Raw genomic sequence first — 20,336 nt, 5'->3', positions numbered from 1 at the left:
TTTGGGAAGGAGAAAACAGGAATTGGTGGGAGTTTTTCATGAGGAGAAGATAGATGCATGGTAGCTCTTCTTGCTTTTGCAGAGTGCAGTCTTGTTGGCCAGCAATAGAGTTGTAATTTTTACTAGTTTTTTTTATAGGCCAAAAAATTGTATTAAGTGAGCACAGAGGCTGTCCGAACCGTTAATATAAAAGAATAATTAAGTAATTTTTGCTAATTAGCGTCTCGCTCCTGTGGTTTTTGGTTTTATATTTTAAATTTTTTTTTTTTAAAAAGCAAAAATTTATTGAATGCGCATGAAGTCGAGATATATATTTTAAAATTTAAAAAAACAAAACTAGTTTTCAATTTTATTAATCTAGTTATGTGTGTAAAGTTGTATCATTTAGTGGCGATTGTTTGATGACTGCTGAAAAATGAATGTCATTAAAATTACATAACCATATATAATTTACCTTCAAGATTTTTATTTTTGAAACATACCTTCAAGATTTAAACATATCATGATTTATTTATATATTCTAATATAAAAGGTCATTCTTATAAAATACATTTATATATGTGTGTGCGACTTTCATTTATTTTTTTACAACATATTAGTGTGCTACTGCTAAGTACTAGTTCAACTAATTAACCAAATATTATTTGAGCGGATTGAAATATAGATGATTTGGATTTTATTGTTAAGAAAGCAATAAACGAAGTGTGGTAATATAAATGGGGCTACACATAGGGAAAATGCGTATTAGTTAGAGAAAAGATTTCTTCAAATCAATGACTCAACTATTTATATAATATTAACTCTTTCATTCAATTAAAGTGTTAAAACTTAAAACTGAGTTGTCCCCGTCCCGTAAGATAGTTTAAATGATAGGAGTTGGAGGACATATGGTTGGGTAGGAGGAGATCCAATGATCGATTCTTAACGGATGCAATTTATCTTTCCGATGTACCAAAAAAAAAACTTAAAACCGAGTTGTGAAAAAATTGGATTTTAGAACTTGAACAATATTTTTAATAAATAACTAAGAAATATAATTTAAAAAAATCATTAGCAAACATTAAGAACAATCCTTCAATAGAGGATGTTGTATAGTTTCCTCGAGAAAACACATTGAGGTAGAAGCATCACATGATACATATTCATCAGAATTGATTTCAATTTCATCTGGATATTGAGAAGGCTTTGGAGGCATTGTAATGCTTTTTACATCTCCTTCCAACATCGCTATTACTCTCGTCATTGAAGGGCGATCATTGGGTCTCAATTATATACACCATAGAGCAGCTATGAACATCTTTTTAACACTATTCTTTTCCTCATCGGTAGCTCCTCTCATTTCTATTTCTCTTTCTTCAACCAATTGATCATAAATCCAATAAGGGAAGGAAAGCTCGTTTGAATGATCTGCATACGGATTCAAATTTCTTCTTCTATTTGCCATTTCCATTAGAAGCATTCCAAAGCTATAAACATCAGCCTTGTAGGACACTCCTCCAATATTTTTATAGAACAACTCTGGAGCCATATAACCAATTGTTCCTCTTGCTCCAGTCAAAGTGACACTACTACCATTAATTGGATAAAGTCTTGCAAGACCAAAGTCTGAAACTTTGGGAATAAAGTTCTCATCAAGAAGGATGTTGTGGGGCTTGATATCAAAATGTAAAATTTGCACGTCACAACCTTGATGCAGATATGCAATACCACGAGCCACTCCAAGAGATATTGTGTACATTTGATGATAAGCTAGAGAGATAGAACCCTCTTTGTAGGAAATATATCTATCGAGAGAACCATTGGGCATAAATTCATAAATAAGAGCACGTTTTGAGGCCTCAACACAAAATCCAACAAGTCTCACCACATTGGAATGATGTATTCTTCCTATGGTTGCAATTTCACTCATGAACTCTAGCCCATTAGCCTTAGATTTGTTCAACATCTTTATGGCAACCAAAGGTCCACTACGTAGCTTTCCTTTATAAACAATGCCATAACCTCCTTCACCCAGCTTGTCCTTAAAATCTCCAGTCATCTTCATTATCTGTTTGTATGAATACCTTATTGGCAAGAGGGTTTCCTTGAAGAAAATCTTCGATATTTTTATAAAGTGATGAATGTCTAGCCCAATATATATGTATCCACTTTCCAAAGAAAACGATGAGACCAATCATAAATCTCAATATAATGTATGGTAACAAGACATACTTTCCTGTGATTAATCTTCCTATTTGAAAACCGAGTTTGTAATTCGAAATACCCTCAGATCTATCATATACCACAAACCTCATTGCTCGCAGTACTCCTGTGTACATGTCAGGAAAGCAATCATATAAGATTGTTGCATTCAAAACTAGGAGAAAATACCTTTTTACTTCTTTAATTCATAAAGTGATGTATAATACCTTGAGCAATCCCGAGTGTAATATCTGCAAAATAAAAAATAAATTAGTGTAGTCAACAGGAAGAGTATAAAAGACTACAAATAAGTACTAACAATTGGTTATTTTGATCATATGAAAATAAGTTTCTACATTTAGATGTTTAAGTTTATAGAAAAGGATAGAGTTAGATGGTGCCTTAAAGAGTTAAAGAATATGAAAAAAGGGACAAGTTCCTCCTTACCTTCAGCAAATATGCGGCTCTTTGACAGTTTTTCTATAAAAAGAAGAAGAAAAAAGGAATGAGTTGTTATTTATACTTGTTCATACATACTCGTAGAATATTTCAAATGAAAACAAATAGAATTGAAAAATGATGTAATCGTTGGAAATATATATATATATATGATCAATGGATAAATTAATCTCTAATTTTGTAAGCGAGTTTTATTTTAGTCTTTCGACAGAAAAATGACCGTAGCTAGTGACAATCATTTTTATAATTATCGGCCGTTTTTGACTTCATGCCGATAAACTAAAACCAAATTAACTTACAAAATCAGGACCTTCAAAAAAAAAAACTTACAAAATCAGAAACCCTAACTCGTTTGGAAACACAACTTAATTAAGCGCTTATGATCATAAGCGCTTATTCATAAGGTATTTTAAATTTTTTATTGAAATAAATAAAAAATAAGTTATATATAAGCATAAATTTTTTTTCATAAGCTAAATAAGCTCAAAACAGCTTATGGTGTGTCATAAGCTATTTGCATAATCTCTCCGAAACACTGACATAAGAGTTTATGTCATCAGATAAGCTCAAATAAGCTCTTTTGATTCTTACCACATCTGACATAATATCCCAATGGAGAAGTGCAGTAACGATCTTTGCATTGAAGTGTCTCCTCCGGGTTGTTGTAATTTAGAAGGCAATCAGTTTTTCCACAATGATTTCTACAAAGGTGGCTGCTTATCCACGAAACTTCAAATCCATAGACAAGCATCCTATGAATTTGCTCGTATGAAAATCTCCGAAACTGCATGTCAATGTCACTGTCACTGTACAGCGACGTCGGAGCAACCAGCATGATGTGGCAGTCAGCTTTAAACTCTGGCGCCGAGAGGTCTCCGGCGACAGCATAAACATGGCCGTTGTTGAGGCGGAGGCAGGGAGATGGGTCCACATATCGATGATCACCCCTCACTGGATCGCTACAATTGAAGTAAATCACGTACTGGAATCGAGAGATAGGGGTTTCATACAGATCCTCCAAGTAGAGAGAATCGTAAGAGCTGGTGAAATTGGGTGCGGATAAGAAATGGCGAGGAAGAGAAGAGCAATTGGTGGCTTCAACGTCGGTATCTACTAGCCGGAGTGTGAGGTTGTTGTAGTTGATTGCATTGACATGGTAGATTTTGCATTGGATTTTAGAACTTGAACAATATTTTTAATAAATAACTAAGAAATATAATTTAAAAAACAAATCATTAGCAAACATTAAGAACAATCCTTCAATAAAGGATCTTCTATAGTTTCCTCGAGAAAACATATTGAGCTAGAAGCATCACATGATACAAATTCATCGTAATTGAGTTCAATTTCATCTGGATATTGAGAAGGCTTTGGAGGCATTATAATGCTTTCAACATCTCCTTCAAGCATCTCTATTACTTTGTTCATTGAAGGACGATCATCAGGTCTCATTTGTATACACCATATAGCAACTAGGAACATCTTTTTCACCTTATTCTTGTCTTCAGTGGTAACTTCTCCCATTTCTATTTCCCTTTCTTCAATTAATTGATCGTAAATCCAATAGGGAAAGAAAAGTTGGCTTGAATGATCTGCATATGGATTCAAATTTCTTCTCCTGTTTGCCATTTCCATCAAAAGCATTCCAAAGCTATAGACATCAGCCTTGTTGGACACTCCGCCAATATTTTTATAAAATAGTTCTGGAGCCATATAACCAATTGTTCCTCTTGCTGTGGTCAAAGTGATAATGTTATTGTCAATTGGGTAAAGTCTTGCAAGACCAAAGTCTGAAACCTTAGCGATAAAGTTCTCATCAAGAAGGATGTTATGAGGCTTGATGTCAAAATGTAAAATTTGCACGTCACAACCTTGATGTAAATATGCAATACCTCGTGCCACTCCAAGAGATATTGAGTACATTTGACAACATGTTAGAGAGGTAGCATCCCCTTTAGGGGAAATATATCTATCAAGAGAGCCATTGGGCATGAATTCATAAACAAGAGCACGTTTGGATGACTCAACACAAAATCCAACAAGTTTCACCACATTGACATGATGTATTCTTCCTATGGTTGCGACTTCACTAATGAATTCTTGTCCATTAGCCTTAGGCTTGCTCAACATCTTTACGGCAACCAAAGGTCCGCTACGTAGTTTTCCTTTATAAACAGAGCCATAGCCTCCTTCACCCAACTTTTCTTTAAAACCTCTAGTCATCTTCTTTATCTCTTTGTATGAATACCTTAATGGCATGAGAGAGTTCTCTTGAAGAAAATCTTCAATATTTTCATAATCTGATGTATGCCTTGTCCGATACATATGTGTCAGTTTTCCAAAGAAAACTATGAGACCTAACATAAATCTCATAATAATATATGATGACAAGACATATTTTCCTGTAACTCTTCCTATCTCAAGACCAGGTTGAGAATCCGAAATGCCAAAAGATTTATCATATTTCATTATGCCAAATACTTGTAGTAGTCCTGTGTAAGAATATACCATGGCAAGAAAGTAAACATAAGATATTGTTCCATAGGATTTAAAACTAGGACAAATTAGTGATTACCAATAAAATTTAAAGGAAAATACTTATTACCTCTTTTTCTACAAATTTAATACTAAATTGGATAAATTAAAAGCTTATAATTAGTATCCAAATGATTTTGTGAAAAAATGTAATTTGAAGTAAAATATTACCTTGAGCAACACCGAATATAATACCATCGACAAATATGCGCCCCTTTGACAAATTTCCTAAAAGAAAAAAAAAAACTCAAAATTTAGTGAGGATAACAAAGTTAAAGTTTGATGAGTCTATCTTCTATTAAAGTGAACCTATTTGTTCCGAACATGATAAAAAGATTTTCTCAAGAGTGTGTTGTGTATTTCAAAAAGTTCGAATTTCCGAACTCAAAGATTCAAAACAATCATTTTTAACCACTGCGACCAGCCCGACACATGTTATAACATGGATGCAAATTACTACTTACCGCATCTGGCGAGAAATCCCAATGGAGTTCTACATTGATTATGCGTTAAGTCGCATTGAAGAGTCTCTGTATTTTCACTCAAATAGCAATATTCTGGTTTTCCACAATGATCTTCACACGGACGCTTCATCCATGAAACCTCAAATCCATGCACAAGCATCCTATGAACTTCATCGTACGAAAACGTATGACTACTAGAATTGAAGTAACCAGAAACCGAGGATATGGGAGCAACAAGCTTCACTTGTCGGCACTGAGGTTTCAAATTCCCAGCCGTCAAGTCTCCAACGATGGCATAAACATGTGAGTCATCATGCTCATGCCAATTGATGATGCAGGGAGATGTATCCACATACAGTGGATCATCCTTCACTGGATTGCTACAGTTCATGTAAATCACGTGCTGAAACAATGGCGAGCTTTCATAAGGATCTTCATCAAATAAACTATATTGACGCATGTATTCATAAGGGCCTTCGTTGTTAAGATAGAAATTGAGTTTGGATAAGGAATAGCGAGGAATGGAGGAGCAATTATTAGCCTCTTGAACGCCGGGATCGACGAGCCGGAGTGTGAAATTGTTGTAGTTGATTGCCTTCACATGGTAGTTTTTGCCTGGAAACAGATGTAACAACAATGTGCTGTTGTTGTTTACACATTCTAACTCGAACTCCGGATCCCCGCAGGTTGCAGGGTCACCCTTCAGCCGAAATGGGTACATTATGTTAGTGATATTGCCACAATGAGAAGGAGGACATGTTGCTGACTTATTAGTTGTTGCAGCAAAACAAGTTTCTTCATGCAGCTGCAGGATCAGTAGCAAAACTATAATTTGGAGGAGGAAGCAAGAAAAGAAGGATTTCATGATTGATTGATAGTTTCACTTCAAGTTCAGTGATTGGAGTGGAACTTGATTCATATACCCTCATTGTAAGGAGTAAGGACTCAATTGTCTTTCTCTTAGTCAAAGTCTTTCCACCCTTTTCTTTTTATATATGCATGAGTCAAAAAAATCCAACCCTTTCTTATATATATTAGGCACTATGCACATGTTATCAACAGAAATGTGCAGAAAATTCATTACTCTTATATAAAATACATGTTTCATATACCCTTCCAAAAGACAAAACTTTCTTTCTCTGAGTCAAAGTTTTTCAGCCCTTTCTTATATATATACATGTTAGTGCGGTTGGCCTTTGTCACGACCCAAAATCCTAAGTCGCAACCGGTGCACAGACTATCACCTTAGTCTGGCAAGCCTATTTCTCATAACAATATTTTCCAAATAATTTTCATAAAAACAGAATCTGTCAAATATGTAATTCTTCATAAGCAGAATTTCATTGATGTGATCTTCAAAGTACAGCACAAAGTGCAAATTCTTACAATAAAATACAAGTTAAAAATCATAAAAAACTCAACCTAAGACTCCCTATAGCTGCAGAATGACCAAACTCCAACAAAGAAACCGAATGATCTGAATCTGAAAACAACCTGCTACTCAGCTGCCTGAGAATCTGTGGAGGGAAATAATGAGGGGGTAAGTCACACAGACTTAGTGAGGATTTAGCAACCACCATGAACAAAAAGGGGAAACATATCAGGCACGAGTTTTTCGCTCTCAAATCAACAGAAACCATTTATAGCACCAACAAAGTTAATTTCCAATTGTAAGATTTGCAAATAATCACTTCAAAGAAATTAAATAAAATCATGGCAATTTATGAAGCAGTAAAATCTGAAATTTAATATAGTAGTAGGGTCACGCATGTAGAACCATGAGGCGGCTCCATCTCGTTGATAGCCCTCTCCTCCTATGGGATGGCCTATCCGATAGGGGCGGCTCCATCTAACGGATAGCCCTTTCCTCTCTAATATATTATGTCGTATCGTGTCATCGGGGGAAGCTACATCTCGTTGATAGCCCTCTCCGTGCACTGGCGGCTCCATCTAACGGATAGTCCTCTCCTCCCGGAATCAAATAGCTAAGTGCACTTAGGCCGTTACCCCCGCTAACGGCTACGGGGTTCTAACAAGGATTCCCAAAACAGTCTTTCAAAACCATAGTAAATCCATATCGATAGTCTAAAATATAATATTTCAGTATTCATCAAGTCCTTTCAAACCAATTCAATTGTTATCAATAATCTCAACATCAGTTTTCCAACACTCTTCAAAGCTTTCAAAATATTATACTCAATAACACCTTTTTATAATATTCTCAATATCAAATAATTCCAAACTCAAGTCACTGTAAATTTCCTTCTCATATCAAAACATAAAACATGCTCGAATCAATTTAATAAAACTCAGCTTTGAAGAAACTCAAGAATGATAAAAAAAACATGTTTCCCCAATTTAAATAAATAGGCAATGAGGTAAAACAATTAATTCATCAGTGATAGAATAATTAAAAATACGTCATAATGATTGAAAACCACTCACAACAATGAAGAATCAATACGATTGCTTGCTGCCAACACCTCCAGTATACTCAAATGAGCCAATAGCTAACAATTCTTTGCATGATCAAATCCAACTCAAGGCATTTGCATCTTTCTTGTGTGTCATCTATAGCTAAACATAACCAAACATAGATTTCACTTTCAGTTTGTGAGCTAGAGCAATATAGCATGAAAAAGCATCATGACCCCATAATCACTAAAAGACAATGCACAACTCTAGAATTCACTTGACTTGGTACCTTTCCTTGTGCTGACACAACACGACTTGGGGAGCACTATACTCAGGCTGCCAAATAAACCTTTCAAGGGCCATGATTTCTCACTCTGTCACCGAAAACTCCATTCTCGTTCAATTGCTTACTGAGTTAGTGGGAAAAATAAAAGCAATAAGAGATCTAGACTTATATTTATGTGATCCACATAATGGGACAATGACAAACCATAATCTTCCTCTTATGACAAGCAATTACCTTCTCATTGTCCATTACATGCTCCACTTCAAGCCAACTTGATTACTCTGCTTCTGTGGCGACAAACGAATGAGGTTTTGCAGTTCACTGGCTTCATTCAACGTTATAGGCACTGCCCCTCTCCTTTGCGGCAAAGAACTTCAACATCTCTGCCATGTTTCGGCACTTCGGTTGCACTCGCTCTTCAATGTGTTGGCGATGGAACTGAAGAAGGATAGAGCGTGGAGCAGGTCAAGGAAAAAGGAAACGTTTTGGCTTCACTTGGTGAAGAAGATGAAGGGTGCAGGGAGTTCGCGACGTGCGTGGAGGAGATTAACGTGCGTAGGGTGTTTAGGGTTTTCATCCATAGTGTAAACTCAGCGTGAGAGAGAGAACTACAATTTGGAGTTAGGATCTAGTGGTTATCTCCTATTTTTAATTACTAGGTTATCTATTTTTTTTCTATTATTATATTTTGTAAAATAGAAAAAAAAAACAGAACGTTACAGCCTTGAGTTTCACGAGGCATGTGAACACACTTTACAGCATATTAAAATACATAGCATCAATATTTTTACAGCTAGCATAGCATTCTGTTGAATTTTAAATACAATATTGTATATCGTCTTGTTTCTCGCCTCTTTCCTTCAGGGAGAGATTAGATGGAAAGCACATGATATAAATTAGACAAAAAGTGTCAAAGTGATTTGCTAGCTATATCCCAGCTCGTTCACCTTGATGATGACAATGCTAGCACTGCTAATGCTGTTGCTACTCATGAGTGTGGGAAATGGTCACAATGACACCTCCATCCAATGTCCCTTCCGTCTATCTTATGCAGATAACAGCACTGATCCGATGATTGAATTTCCAGCACTTCCAGTCCCAGTAAGGTTCCTCGTCACCGAATTAGATTGCGAATTACGAATGATGCTTCTATCTTATCCCGAGAACTGTCTTCCTATGTTATTTGTAAGATACAACTTCTCATTATTTTACCCTTTACAATACGATTCGTCCTTAATCCAGAATATTACTTTCTTCAATTGCTCTTCACTTGGAGACATGTTGTCTTGCCCAGTTTTTGTTGTTGAGTCTAGCCAAAGTGTCCTTGATTTGAACCTTCAGTACTGCACCAAAATGTTTGATCAAGTTTTGCCACTATCAACATTTTATTTACAGCAAAACTTAATCCCATTGGAATGGTCGGAAACAGATTTTGATAGTGGATGCTTAGAATGTAAGCACAAGTCAAAAAAGAAGATGCCAGTGTCCGCAATTTTGGCCGCTGCAGGTGACTGAACAGACATAATTTTGTTTGATCGTTCAATCATGATTTTATTTCATTATGTAGATGACATTTTCTTTTCGAAAATTTGCAGGTGTAGTTGTTGGTTCAACTTTGCTGGCGTTTCTGCTCGGTGCCCTCTTTCGAATATATCGGTATTATAGGGCGAAAGGAGAAGACGATACAAGAGTCGAAAACTTTTTGAAGGATTACAGGGCTTTGAAGCCAACCAGATTCTCCTATGCTGATATCAAGAGAATCACAAACCTGTTCAAAGAAAAGCTAGGTGAAGGAGCTCATGGAGCTGTCTACAAAGGTAAATTATCCACAAAAATTCTGGTTGCTGTGAAGATCCTCAACAACACTGAGGTAGATGATGGGACAGAGTTCATCAATGAAGTAGGAACCATGGGAAAAATCCACCATGTCAATGTTGTTCGCTTGCTTGGCTACTGTGCTGATGGGTTTCACAGAGCTTTAGTTTATGACTTTTTCCCAAATGGGTCACTGCAAAATTTCATCTCTGCACCAAACAACAAGGATAATAACAACTTCCTTGGATGGGAAAAGTTGCAAGAGATTGCTATAGGCATAGCCACAGGAATTGATTATCTTCACCAAGGCTGTGATCAGAGAATTCTTCACTTTGATATCAATCCTCATAACATCTTGCTTGATGACACTCTCACTCCGAAGATTACTGACTTTGGTTTGGCCAAGCTGTGCTCCAAAAATAGAAGCACTGTGTCCATGACTGCAGCCAGAGGAACACTAGGCTACATGGCACCTGAAGTTTTTTCTAGAAACTTCGGCAACGTGTCTTACAAGTCTGATATCTACAGTTATGGGATGCTATTGCTAGAGATGGTTGGAGGGAGAAAGAATATTGTAAACAACACTACAGGTCAAGAAAATAATAATGTTCAAGTTCTGTATCCAGATTGGATACATGGTTTGGTTGAAGGAAGAGACATGCATGTCCCTATTGATGATGATCATGAAGAGGGAAATTTTGAAATTGCAAAGAAACTAGCGATTGTGGGACTTTGGTGCATTCAGTGGCATCCTATGCATCGTCCATCCATGAAGACTGTGATGCAGATGCTCCATGGAGAGGGAGATAAGTTAAAAGTTCCCACCAACCCTTTCGAGCCAAAAGCTTCAGCTAACACAAGCACTAGTAGTACTATTGTTGCTGCAAAACGTCTGAATTTGGAGCTGGAAGTGATTCAAGAACAAGATTAGATTTAACACAGGTTTTTATTAATTAGTTGGCACTTTTTAGCAATGTAGTTTAGACGACAAAGACCATGAATTTATGGGTAACGTAATTTCAGTTGTTTTTTAAGAAATATACTAGTTTTATACACCTTTTTGTCCGGATATGAACCATGGACAAATGCTTATGACTCAAATCTGATCATAACATTGATAGATTAAATGCTTATGACTCAAATCTGACAATTTCATCACTTAACTGCGTGCTTTCTTTGTGTGTGTAAATCAATGAACCTTATGTTTTCTCTTTTGTCACGTGATACGTGAACAAATTTGACTATGGACAGTAGCACAATCTTGACTATGGGGCATGTTTGCTTGTGAAAGAAGAAATATTCTATAACAAGATCTATATTCAAAATAAATTATTTCCAGCATGGGGTAAGGATACTTGCATTGACCATTTTAAATTCAACAACAGCAAACAAAAAAACCATGTGCAGTGCACAATGCATGAATTAAGAATTAATGATAAAGAAAGTGTCATAGTTGAACATCGACAAATAACCTCAGAATTGATTCCACTTTCCACATCAATGTTCACAACAAAAATTACAGCTAACCAATACATCTCGGCTCCATCAAATTCAATTCCCCCTCAATTCATTATAGCCATATGCCCATATGCGTGGCTGCATACTTGCGTAATTGCGTTTTCTTATAATAAGATCTTATTCCATTTAGCATCATGATTTTTCCTAACTTTTCAACACTTATCTTTTGTAAACTACAGTCACATGATACGGTAACATTATGGTATGGCCATGCGTGTGCTGGTGCATGAGTGCATATCATTTCATCTAATAAATATCCTGCAAGCTAATTCTAAGGGCATTTCCTTCTGGTACAAGAAAAAAATCATGGGTCAAATACAGGAGTGACATGGCCCAATAAGAAAATTACACTTGAATTATTTGTTAATAATATTGTGGACTTCTTAAAATTCTAAATCAACCCTGTAAGTTTATTGTAATTATAAACTAACCCAATACTTCTATTTTTTGAATTCAATCCTTATGTTAGATGAAAAAATTTGATGTTAATGAGATTAATTTTTTCACCTTCTTTCTCCTCGTTTCACCCATGTTCATCTCGTTTCACTTTTCCCCCCTTCTTTCACTTTCGTTTTCCTGTGGTTTTAGGGTTCTATATCTTCTACTGATTGTGTCCTTTTCTTGGCCGTTCATTCTGATCGCATTATGCTGTGTTTATTGTTTATTCGGGTCCCTCTCCAACACAACATCTGAAACCGGGATCTGCACCGAACCCCCAAACGCCGTGATCCGCCCCCTCACCCCCACCTTCACCAGCGCGGCGGAGCTCCTGCGGGCTCCGGTGGCGTGCGAGATGCGGGGAGGAGACGTGGTTGAGCCAGAGGATGCAGGGGATACAACCGGTGCCGTCGTCGATTGCGAACCTGAGGAACCGGTTAGGCTTGTGGTCGCGGAGCGTGACGGTGCCGACGGTTTCCGCTCGCGTGAGAGGGATGCCTCTGCGGTTGAAAGTGAGGGATGGATCTAAAGAATAAGGGTTTGGAGTGAGGGAGAGGAGATCGAAGGCGAGAAGCTTGACATGGCTGTTTTGCAGTGAGATTGGTTTTTGCTTTTGCATTTTCTGGGGTTTGCAAAATCGTTTAGTGTTCTTATATTTTCCCTTGCTGTGTTCTGTTTGTACTGGGTCTTCGTTCCCCTCTGTTTTTTTCTCCTCGTTTTTTTCCTGTTTGTTCTCACTGTTTTGATGTTTGTAATGTTTATTTTGACTTTGTATGTGGGTGGCATAATTTTAACAGTACACATACATAATTATTAAAAAGTGTGAGGTCATGTTTAGTAAGCTATAATTCAACTGAGGTCATAACATGAATAGTATAAATAAGGATTATTGGTACACCTCACTCCTGTAGTCTACACTCATTTAAATTTATGGGTACCCAAGTATGCACCAATTCTAAGACATATCTCGGCCCCATTTAATTAGTCTTGTATTGTTAAAGGAGAAGTATAAGGTAGACCCATATATATCAAGAAGTACCGAGGACCAGGCCTATAGAGTGAAACCCACGGGCCACAAGACCAGAAAAAAGAAACTAACCAAACTCGATAAAGTACCCCCAAACATATACTACTGTAATAAGACCAAATTAGCCCATGCAAACTAAAATGAGGAGGTTCTACCACGTGGAAACGTTCATTAATGGAACTTTAGTTTTAACTGATCGTGATCAAGAAACTACCGATTTTGCTTGGTGGGTTGGGAATGCCCGACTCATCAATTTATCTGGTAAACTTCTGGGGGCCCATGTAGCCCATGCTGGATGAAGGGCTCGTGTCATCCGGCAATGCAAGACCCACTCCAGATCGATGCCTCTTGGTCAAACTATTTCTATCTCCTTATCTTGCACTCTGTATCCTCGCTTTGTATCATTGATTTTGCGGCTTTAATTTCGAAGGCGATGGGATGCCCCTCCTTCACAAGCACACCTCCTATGGAAAGGTTTTAAGCATCTGTGTGGACTTCGAGCACCTTTTCGAAGTCTAATGGCCGAAACTGTCGAATGGAAAACACAAAAAAAAAACGAAAAATATATAGCATCTCAATAAGCTCAATAATTTGTGAGGAAAGTCACTTTAAAAGGTAGGTAGAGTAATATATCACAATTGTTAATTGAGAAATTAACAATTGAGTCTTTTTTTTTTGAAAGATGCCTGCCTGCATATTATTAAATTGGAGCTGATGCCATGGCCAAAATATCAGCGGTTACAAGAGAAATGGCGTCAGGAGGAACCTCCTCAATTCACACTAAATCGGCGAAATATGAGGCATTCCTAGCCAAAAAATTCAGCAACCATATTACCGGAACGCCTAACAGTAAAGTTAATGGAAATAAAAGAATGACAAAGCACAACCTATTCTCTAAAAATAGTGGATAAATAAGAACCTTCATCCGAAAATTTCTTTCACCGTTGGAACAGTTAGAGACAATCTATCTCGAATAAGGATGTCAATGGGTACGGGTGAGCATGGGTAGTACATATCCACCACCCACTCCGCAGGTAAAAGTTTATACTCATACCATGTTCCATACCCACATGGATATCCCTTAAGTGGGTTTTAAACGGATTTTAAAATATCCGTGAATATACATAGGCACCCATGGACATATATTTGTTCAAAGGAAAATAATATTAAAAATTAAATTCAATATTAGACTTCACAGTCCATGCGTGAAAGCATATACTTCTTTTCTTACCTCTTTTTTGGCTCTAAGAGCTTCTTTTTACCAATACCAGTGTACAAGCTTACTTTGAGGATGACTAAAAGTCATCAGAGGTTATACTTAATATACATCTCTTGCTAGATTATATATAATATATATATATATATTATATATGTATGGTATTTTAGTATTTTATATATCAAGTGGGTATCCATGGGTATGGATACATCACTATCCGTACTCACCCAATTAATAAATAGATAGTGAAAATATTCATTAAATAAATCCATGGATACCCGTGAGTGCGTATAATTTTATCCATAACGAATTTTTATCCACGGGTATCCGTGAGTGTGGGCAATTTTGACATCCCTAGTCTCGAAGCAAACAGTTTGGAAACCAAGCAAAATACCCAAACCAACCACTCACCTAAAGGCCAAAGCCTCCGGCCCTCCGCCATAATTTCCAAGGAAACCGCTATCGAGAAGTCTACAGCAGCTGCAAGCACTTGCCCATCATGATCTTTGGGCCATTGTTCCCACTCCAGCTCGCATTTGGCCCTTGTATGACGCATAAAGAACCTAATAATTTGTTATAGATGTGTAAATATATAATTATAATCACAACTATTAATTTCTTAATCAACAGTAGTGGCAACTTTTTTCATCTCTTAAAGTGACTTTTCCACTTTAGAAGAGCTAAAATTTACAACGTGGGTGCATATACATTCTTCTTTTATTTAAATAAACTCCTTTATTTTGACAAAATAAAATAAATAAGCTCCTCCCTGATAAAATTAATTGTAGTTTGAGGATAAGCAATGTGTAATTAATTGAAGACTTACATACACTTTTAATCCCCTTAATTTGAATCATATGTGATTTTTGTTTCCTTATTATCTTTTGAGTTAATAAGTCTCACCACACTTTTGAAATTAAGCAAATTTAATCATTCTCTTTTTTTTTATGCATCGGAAAATTACAAAGAAAATAAAACTAAGGGGGCGTTTGTTTCACGGATTGGAAAAGGATTCCCGGGAATGTTTGGGCTGGAATCTACATTCCAGTGTTTGGTAGCAGATTTGAAAAAAATATTCCCGGGTATCTTTCATTCCTGGGTAAGTCATATGCCCATCAAGAAGCATTTCTCATTCTCATGATGGAGAGGTGGGTAAGTTGAATCCTGAATAGGAGGAAATGAGATTTTTGGTGTGAAATCTCTGAATTGCCACTACCCACTACCCACTACCAACTACCCACTACCCATGTCTTTTACCGCGAAGGGTATTTTAAGAATTTTACTATCTATTCCTAGGTATATACATTTTGAACCAAACATATATTGTAATTATACCCAGGAATATTGGAAAAGATTCCCGAGAATTGATTTTGTGAACCAAACAGATTTTTTAAAGATGCCTGGGAATAGCATTCCCATCATAATTTTCCCGGGAACAACATTCTCGGGTATCCTTTTCCAATCCGTGAAACAAACGCTCCCTAAGGAACGGACAGAGAATCCTTCAACAGAAGGTACTCCACGTCATGGTCCGGATTTTCAATAACTCAAAGCCCACACGAATCCATATTCGTACCACGCTTGGCCAAAAGATCAGCTACTGAATTGCTATCTCTGTGGACACAGGAGATCTTTACAACCCAAGCTTGCTGCAGGATGGAAACCAGTTGAGATAGGACCTGAAACTCTGAGTGTAAATGCACAGCGGATGCATCCTCCAACACGGAAGCCAAAACCTCACAATCAACATCACAAAGAACTTTGCGGAAACCTTTGTCCCAAGCTAGTGAGAGCACGTTCAACAGCGCCAAAGCTTCGGCCTGAAAAGCATTACCCTCCCGTTCCTCTTGAGAAACAGCCCACAATCCAGCGGCCTAGATGTTTTTTTAAATATTCATATGCATAAATTTATTAAATCTTCATTTACTTTTAAAATACATGCTATATATGTTTTTTTTATGCTTAACAACAAACAAAACAAAAACAGAAAAGCAGAAGAGAAAGAAAAGACCCCGTACAACCTTACAAATGTTGTACCTAGAGAGTCGGCTAACAACAAAGGCTCCAAGTTAGGTGGAAACCCTGAACAAGGAAATTTAACTCCTGCCTAGCTCCCATATTAGCTAAAAAATCCGCATATGTGATACAATTTAAAGTTTAAAAGTAAAAAAATAGTGAAGTTTTGATAAACTTTAAAGGATTTTGTAGGATATGAAAAATTAGGGTCTAAAGTGGTTAGTGAGTTTTAGTGGAAAGAATGTCGATAATGATTAAATTTATTGAAATTGTGAAGATTTAAAATAAAATTAGAATTTGAAAGTCTAGAGTAGAATAATTTGAATAAATGAATTATAGCTATTGGAGGAGTTGATTGTAATACTTAATAAAGACAAGTACTAAATTTGCTTAAAAAATTGTTGAGAGACTAAAACGACACATATTTAAAACTAGGCTAAAAAGCATTTTTGGCCCCTGATGTTTTAAGTTTGTGCAAATTCTGCCCCTATCTATTTTGTCGATGTTTCTACCCCTCATGTTTTCAAACAGTGCACCGTCTACCCCGTGAGGGGTAGACGGTGCACTGTTTGAAAACATGAGGGGTAGACGATGCACTGTTTGAAAACATGAGGGGTAGAAACATCGACAAAAATAGAGTAGGGGCAGAATTTGCACAAACTTGAAACATCAGGGGCCAAAAGTGCTTTTTAGCCTTAAAACTACTAAAACCCTAAAGTGTAATTAAGCTTTAATTGAAGGTTCTCCCTAACATTCACCACTTTTAAAGTGGTGCAATTTTACACCACTTATTTAAACCAGTTATAGTAGGTTAACACATTTTTTTGAAAAAAAATATCATTAAAATTTTGTTATATGTTAATTTTCTTTTTAAAAATGTGTTAACCTGTTATAACATGTTAAACTAATCGGTGTAAAATTTCAAAAAAGAATGGTGTAATTTTCCTTGAAATGTGTTAACATGTCACATTGAATAGTCTATGTCTATATTTGTAAAATTTTCCTTGAAGACTTAGACTATCTCCAATGGTTTCAACATTCAACACCCTCAACACTCCACTTTTTCTCTTCCCAACATTTCACATCACCTTCTCTCTCCAGTTCAACACTTCATTCAACTTTTACCCACTCCAATGGTTTTCCATTCAACACCCTACCCCCTACCCCACCACTTTTATTTCAAATTTTGATTTAATTTTATGTTTTTCTTTTTATGATTTCATAAAATTAAAATTTTCGATAAAAATTAAATTAAATAAACTATTATCGATTTAATTTAATTTAATGTTTTTTTATTTATTTAAATTAAATTAAATTAACGTAATATTTTTTTAACGTAAATTAAATTAAAACACTTAACGATTTAATATTTTTTTAAAAAAATATACACAATAATTTATTTTATTTTATTAACTTCAAATGGAAGAAAAGAAACTAAGCACACAATAATACATTTTATTTGCTTAACTTAAAATGCAAGACAACAAACTAAACACACAACACACAAATAACGTAATTAGTACGATACAAAGCATATTTAATCATGATACATTCCAAACTTTGCCCATATGTGCTTCACTAGATCTGCTTGCAGTTGGTGATGGACATTTGGATCACGGAACTCGGATCTAGCACGCACATGATCCGCAAAAGTGGGTAACACCTCGGTCGAGTATGGTTGCGGTGTACTAGATCCACTTCCCTCAGCTTGCTCAAAATCGGTCCAGCGTTGGGCATATGAATCTCGTTCATCCTCAACAATCATATTATGTAATATGATGCATGACCTCATGATGATACCCAAATCAGTTATGTCCCAGAAGCGAGCTGGTTCACGAATGATTTTAAAACGAGCTTGAAGCACTCCAAATGCACGTTCGATGTCCTTCCGACATCCCTCCTGATGTTTTGCAAAGCACTTATCGGGTTCAGTTTGAGGAAGTCTAATAGATTTGACGAAAGTTGGATAAGAAGGGTAGATACCATCAGCTAGATAGTATGTCATATTATAGGGACGTTGGTTCACGATGAAATTCACACTTAGAGCGTTTCCCTGTTCCAATTCATCAAACATTGGTGACCGGTCTAGAACGTTTATATCGTTAAACGTTCCCAGACATCCAAAAAAGGCATGCCAGATCCAAAGATCAGGAGATGCAACTGCTTCAAGAATAACTGTGGTGGTTCCCTTATCCCCTCTAGCAAATTGACCTTCCCATGCTTTAGGACAATTTTTCCACTCCCAGTGCATGCAGTCAATACTCCCGATCATGCCTGGGAACCCCCGCATTTCACTAACCTGTAGTATTCTTTGCAGGTCCTCTTGGGTTGGTGCTCTCAGGTACTCTTGCTCATACAATCGTATGATTCCTTTACAGAATCTACGTAAACACTCCAATGTTGTAGTCTCTCCTATTTTGATGTACTCATCGACTGCATCTGCTGACACACCATATGCTAACATTCGCATTGCTGTGGTGCATTTTGCTAAGGGCGATATACCTTCTTTCTTCGCTGCATCAACTCGCTGGGTGAAGTAGTTATCACTACTTGAAAGGTCCGCAACGATTCGAAGGAAAACATGTTTTCGCATCCGGTACCGGCGACGGAATATTCCATCGTCGTATGTAGGCTCATTGGCAAAGTAGTCGGCAATTAGCCTTTGGTTTGCCCCTGCATGATCTCTACTGAGATGTTTTCTACCACGAGGTACGCTATCCTCCAATATTAGATTTCGACGCTCCCTAAAGTGGTTGAGTATATAAGTGTCTTCTCTCTTACTTTTTTCAAGGTAAGCTTCGAGATCAAACTCTGGTGGATCCATTTTTTGTGAAATTTGAAGTAGATGGGAAGAGATACATTCAATGGTGGCTCTATGAGTCCATATATATAGATAAATTGAATGATGGACATTGACGGATTCGAAATAATATGAACTATAGTTAATTATCGGATAGGGACTAGATTCGAATTGAGTGATGCATATTCAAACTCGGTAACCCATACATTAAAGCCACTGACAACACTGACAAATTATTAAAGTAAACAGTACAGACTTGACAAAACACTGACAAATTATTAAAGCAAACACTACAGACTTGACAACACTGACAAATTATTAAAGCAAACACTACAGACTTGACAACACTGACAAATTATTAAAGCAAACACTACAGACTTGACACCACTTGAAAATTAATAAAGCAAACACTACAGACTTGACACCACTTGAAAATTAATAAAGCAAACACTACAGACAATTAATTTCCAAAGAGCTCTTGGGACAACCGTTTCAACAGCTCTTTCTTGTGGTCACTGAGATGCTCCTCTTCACTTAACTTTAGAAATAATTCCATTTTCTTAGCTTCAGTCTCCTCTTTCCTCAATTTATTAGTCTCTTGTTGCATCGCCGCCATCTGCTTCAATTGTTCAACCTATATCTCCTTGACTTGTTTGTATTCAGCCCAATCTTTCTCCATCGCCTCCAAGGCAGCTGTTGTGCTCTTCTTTTTACCCTTTTTTTTAGCTGCATCCCTGATAAGTGCCAATTTTACCTAATTTCGATGAGTAACTTAGGCATTTATCCTTATGAATTCATGATAAATCTTGATCAAATCCTACTTCTTTTGATTAGAACTTATTGATAGGTGAACTTTAGGCTAAGATGTGCTTAAGTTTGATTTTAATCTCAACTTGTATTGTAGGATTGAAGATTCAAGGAAGAGGGCATGTTTTGGCAAGAAAAATGAATTTTGAAGATGTACTGGGCGCCCAGCGGCCTGCAGAGGCCGCCCAGCGCCCGTGGCGGTTCCAGAAACCCAACCTTGAAGGAATCTGGCCGCCCAGCGCCCAAAACAGGCCGCTCAGCGCCCTGTACTGCGTTTTACACTATAAAAATGTCATTTTCAGATTTTTGATAGAGAACTTGAGGAGAATAGAACCCTAACAGAGGGAAACACTTGAGAG

At 36.8% G+C, this 20,336-nt stretch overlaps 4 protein-coding genes and 1 long non-coding RNA gene across 7 annotated transcripts; 1 reads left to right on the top strand and 4 right to left on the bottom strand.

The window, feature by feature from the left end:
• Positions 1-1,267: 1,267 nt before the first annotated feature.
• On the bottom strand, positions 1,268-2,145 carry LOC130732572 (rust resistance kinase Lr10-like). Its single transcript, XM_057584589.1, has one exon. It carries the CDS (start codon positions 2,042-2,044, stop codon positions 1,268-1,270), a length of 777 nt encoding a protein of 258 aa, XP_057440572.1. The 5' UTR covers positions 2,045-2,145.
• A 1,711-nt stretch (positions 2,146-3,856) lies between these two features.
• Positions 3,857-6,528, bottom strand: LOC130732948 (rust resistance kinase Lr10-like). 2 transcript variants are annotated; one of them, XM_057584971.1, is made up of 3 exons: positions 5,640-6,528; positions 5,347-5,403; positions 3,857-5,132 (listed from the first exon to the last, which is right to left on the bottom strand). In XM_057584971.1, exons 1-3 carry the CDS (start codon positions 6,502-6,504, stop codon positions 3,886-3,888), a joined length of 2,169 nt encoding a protein of 722 aa, XP_057440954.1. In that variant the 5' UTR covers positions 6,505-6,528; the 3' UTR covers positions 3,857-3,885. The 2 variants fall into 2 exon arrangements, with proteins under 2 accessions (XP_057440954.1, XP_057440955.1); XM_057584972.1 differs by lacking the exon at positions 5,347-5,403.
• A 399-nt stretch (positions 6,529-6,927) lies between these two features.
• LOC130732954 (uncharacterized) lies at positions 6,928-8,961 on the bottom strand. Its single transcript, XR_009017216.1, has 4 exons — positions 8,575-8,961; positions 8,344-8,464; positions 8,085-8,216; positions 6,928-7,156 (listed from the first exon to the last, which is right to left on the bottom strand). It is a non-coding gene; the product is annotated as an uncharacterized LOC130732954 (long non-coding RNA).
• Positions 8,962-9,170: 209 nt separating this feature from the next.
• Positions 9,171-11,210, top strand: LOC130732951 (rust resistance kinase Lr10-like). 2 transcript variants are annotated; one of them, XM_057584976.1, is made up of 3 exons: positions 9,172-9,525; positions 9,736-9,847; positions 9,936-11,210. In XM_057584976.1, exons 1-3 carry the CDS (start codon positions 9,292-9,294, stop codon positions 11,084-11,086), a joined length of 1,497 nt encoding a protein of 498 aa, XP_057440959.1. In that variant the 5' UTR covers positions 9,172-9,291; the 3' UTR covers positions 11,087-11,210. The 2 variants fall into 2 exon arrangements, with proteins under 2 accessions (XP_057440958.1, XP_057440959.1); XM_057584975.1 differs by having other exon boundaries at positions 9,171-9,847.
• Positions 11,211-12,334: 1,124 nt separating this feature from the next.
• On the bottom strand, positions 12,335-12,730 carry LOC130732544 (CST complex subunit STN1-like). Its single transcript, XM_057584568.1, has one exon. The coding sequence runs from the start codon at positions 12,728-12,730 to the stop codon at positions 12,335-12,337; it is 396 nt and encodes a 131-aa protein (XP_057440551.1).
• Positions 12,731-20,336: the final 7,606 nt, after the last annotated feature.

The sequence above is a fragment of the Lotus japonicus genome, chromosome 1 (assembly GCF_012489685.1).
Source record: "Lotus japonicus ecotype B-129 chromosome 1, LjGifu_v1.2".
In the NCBI taxonomy this organism is placed as follows: domain Eukaryota; kingdom Viridiplantae; phylum Streptophyta; class Magnoliopsida; order Fabales; family Fabaceae; genus Lotus; species Lotus japonicus.
Note: the sequence above shows the minus strand (reverse complement) of the source record. Positions and strands in the feature narration are given on the sequence as shown.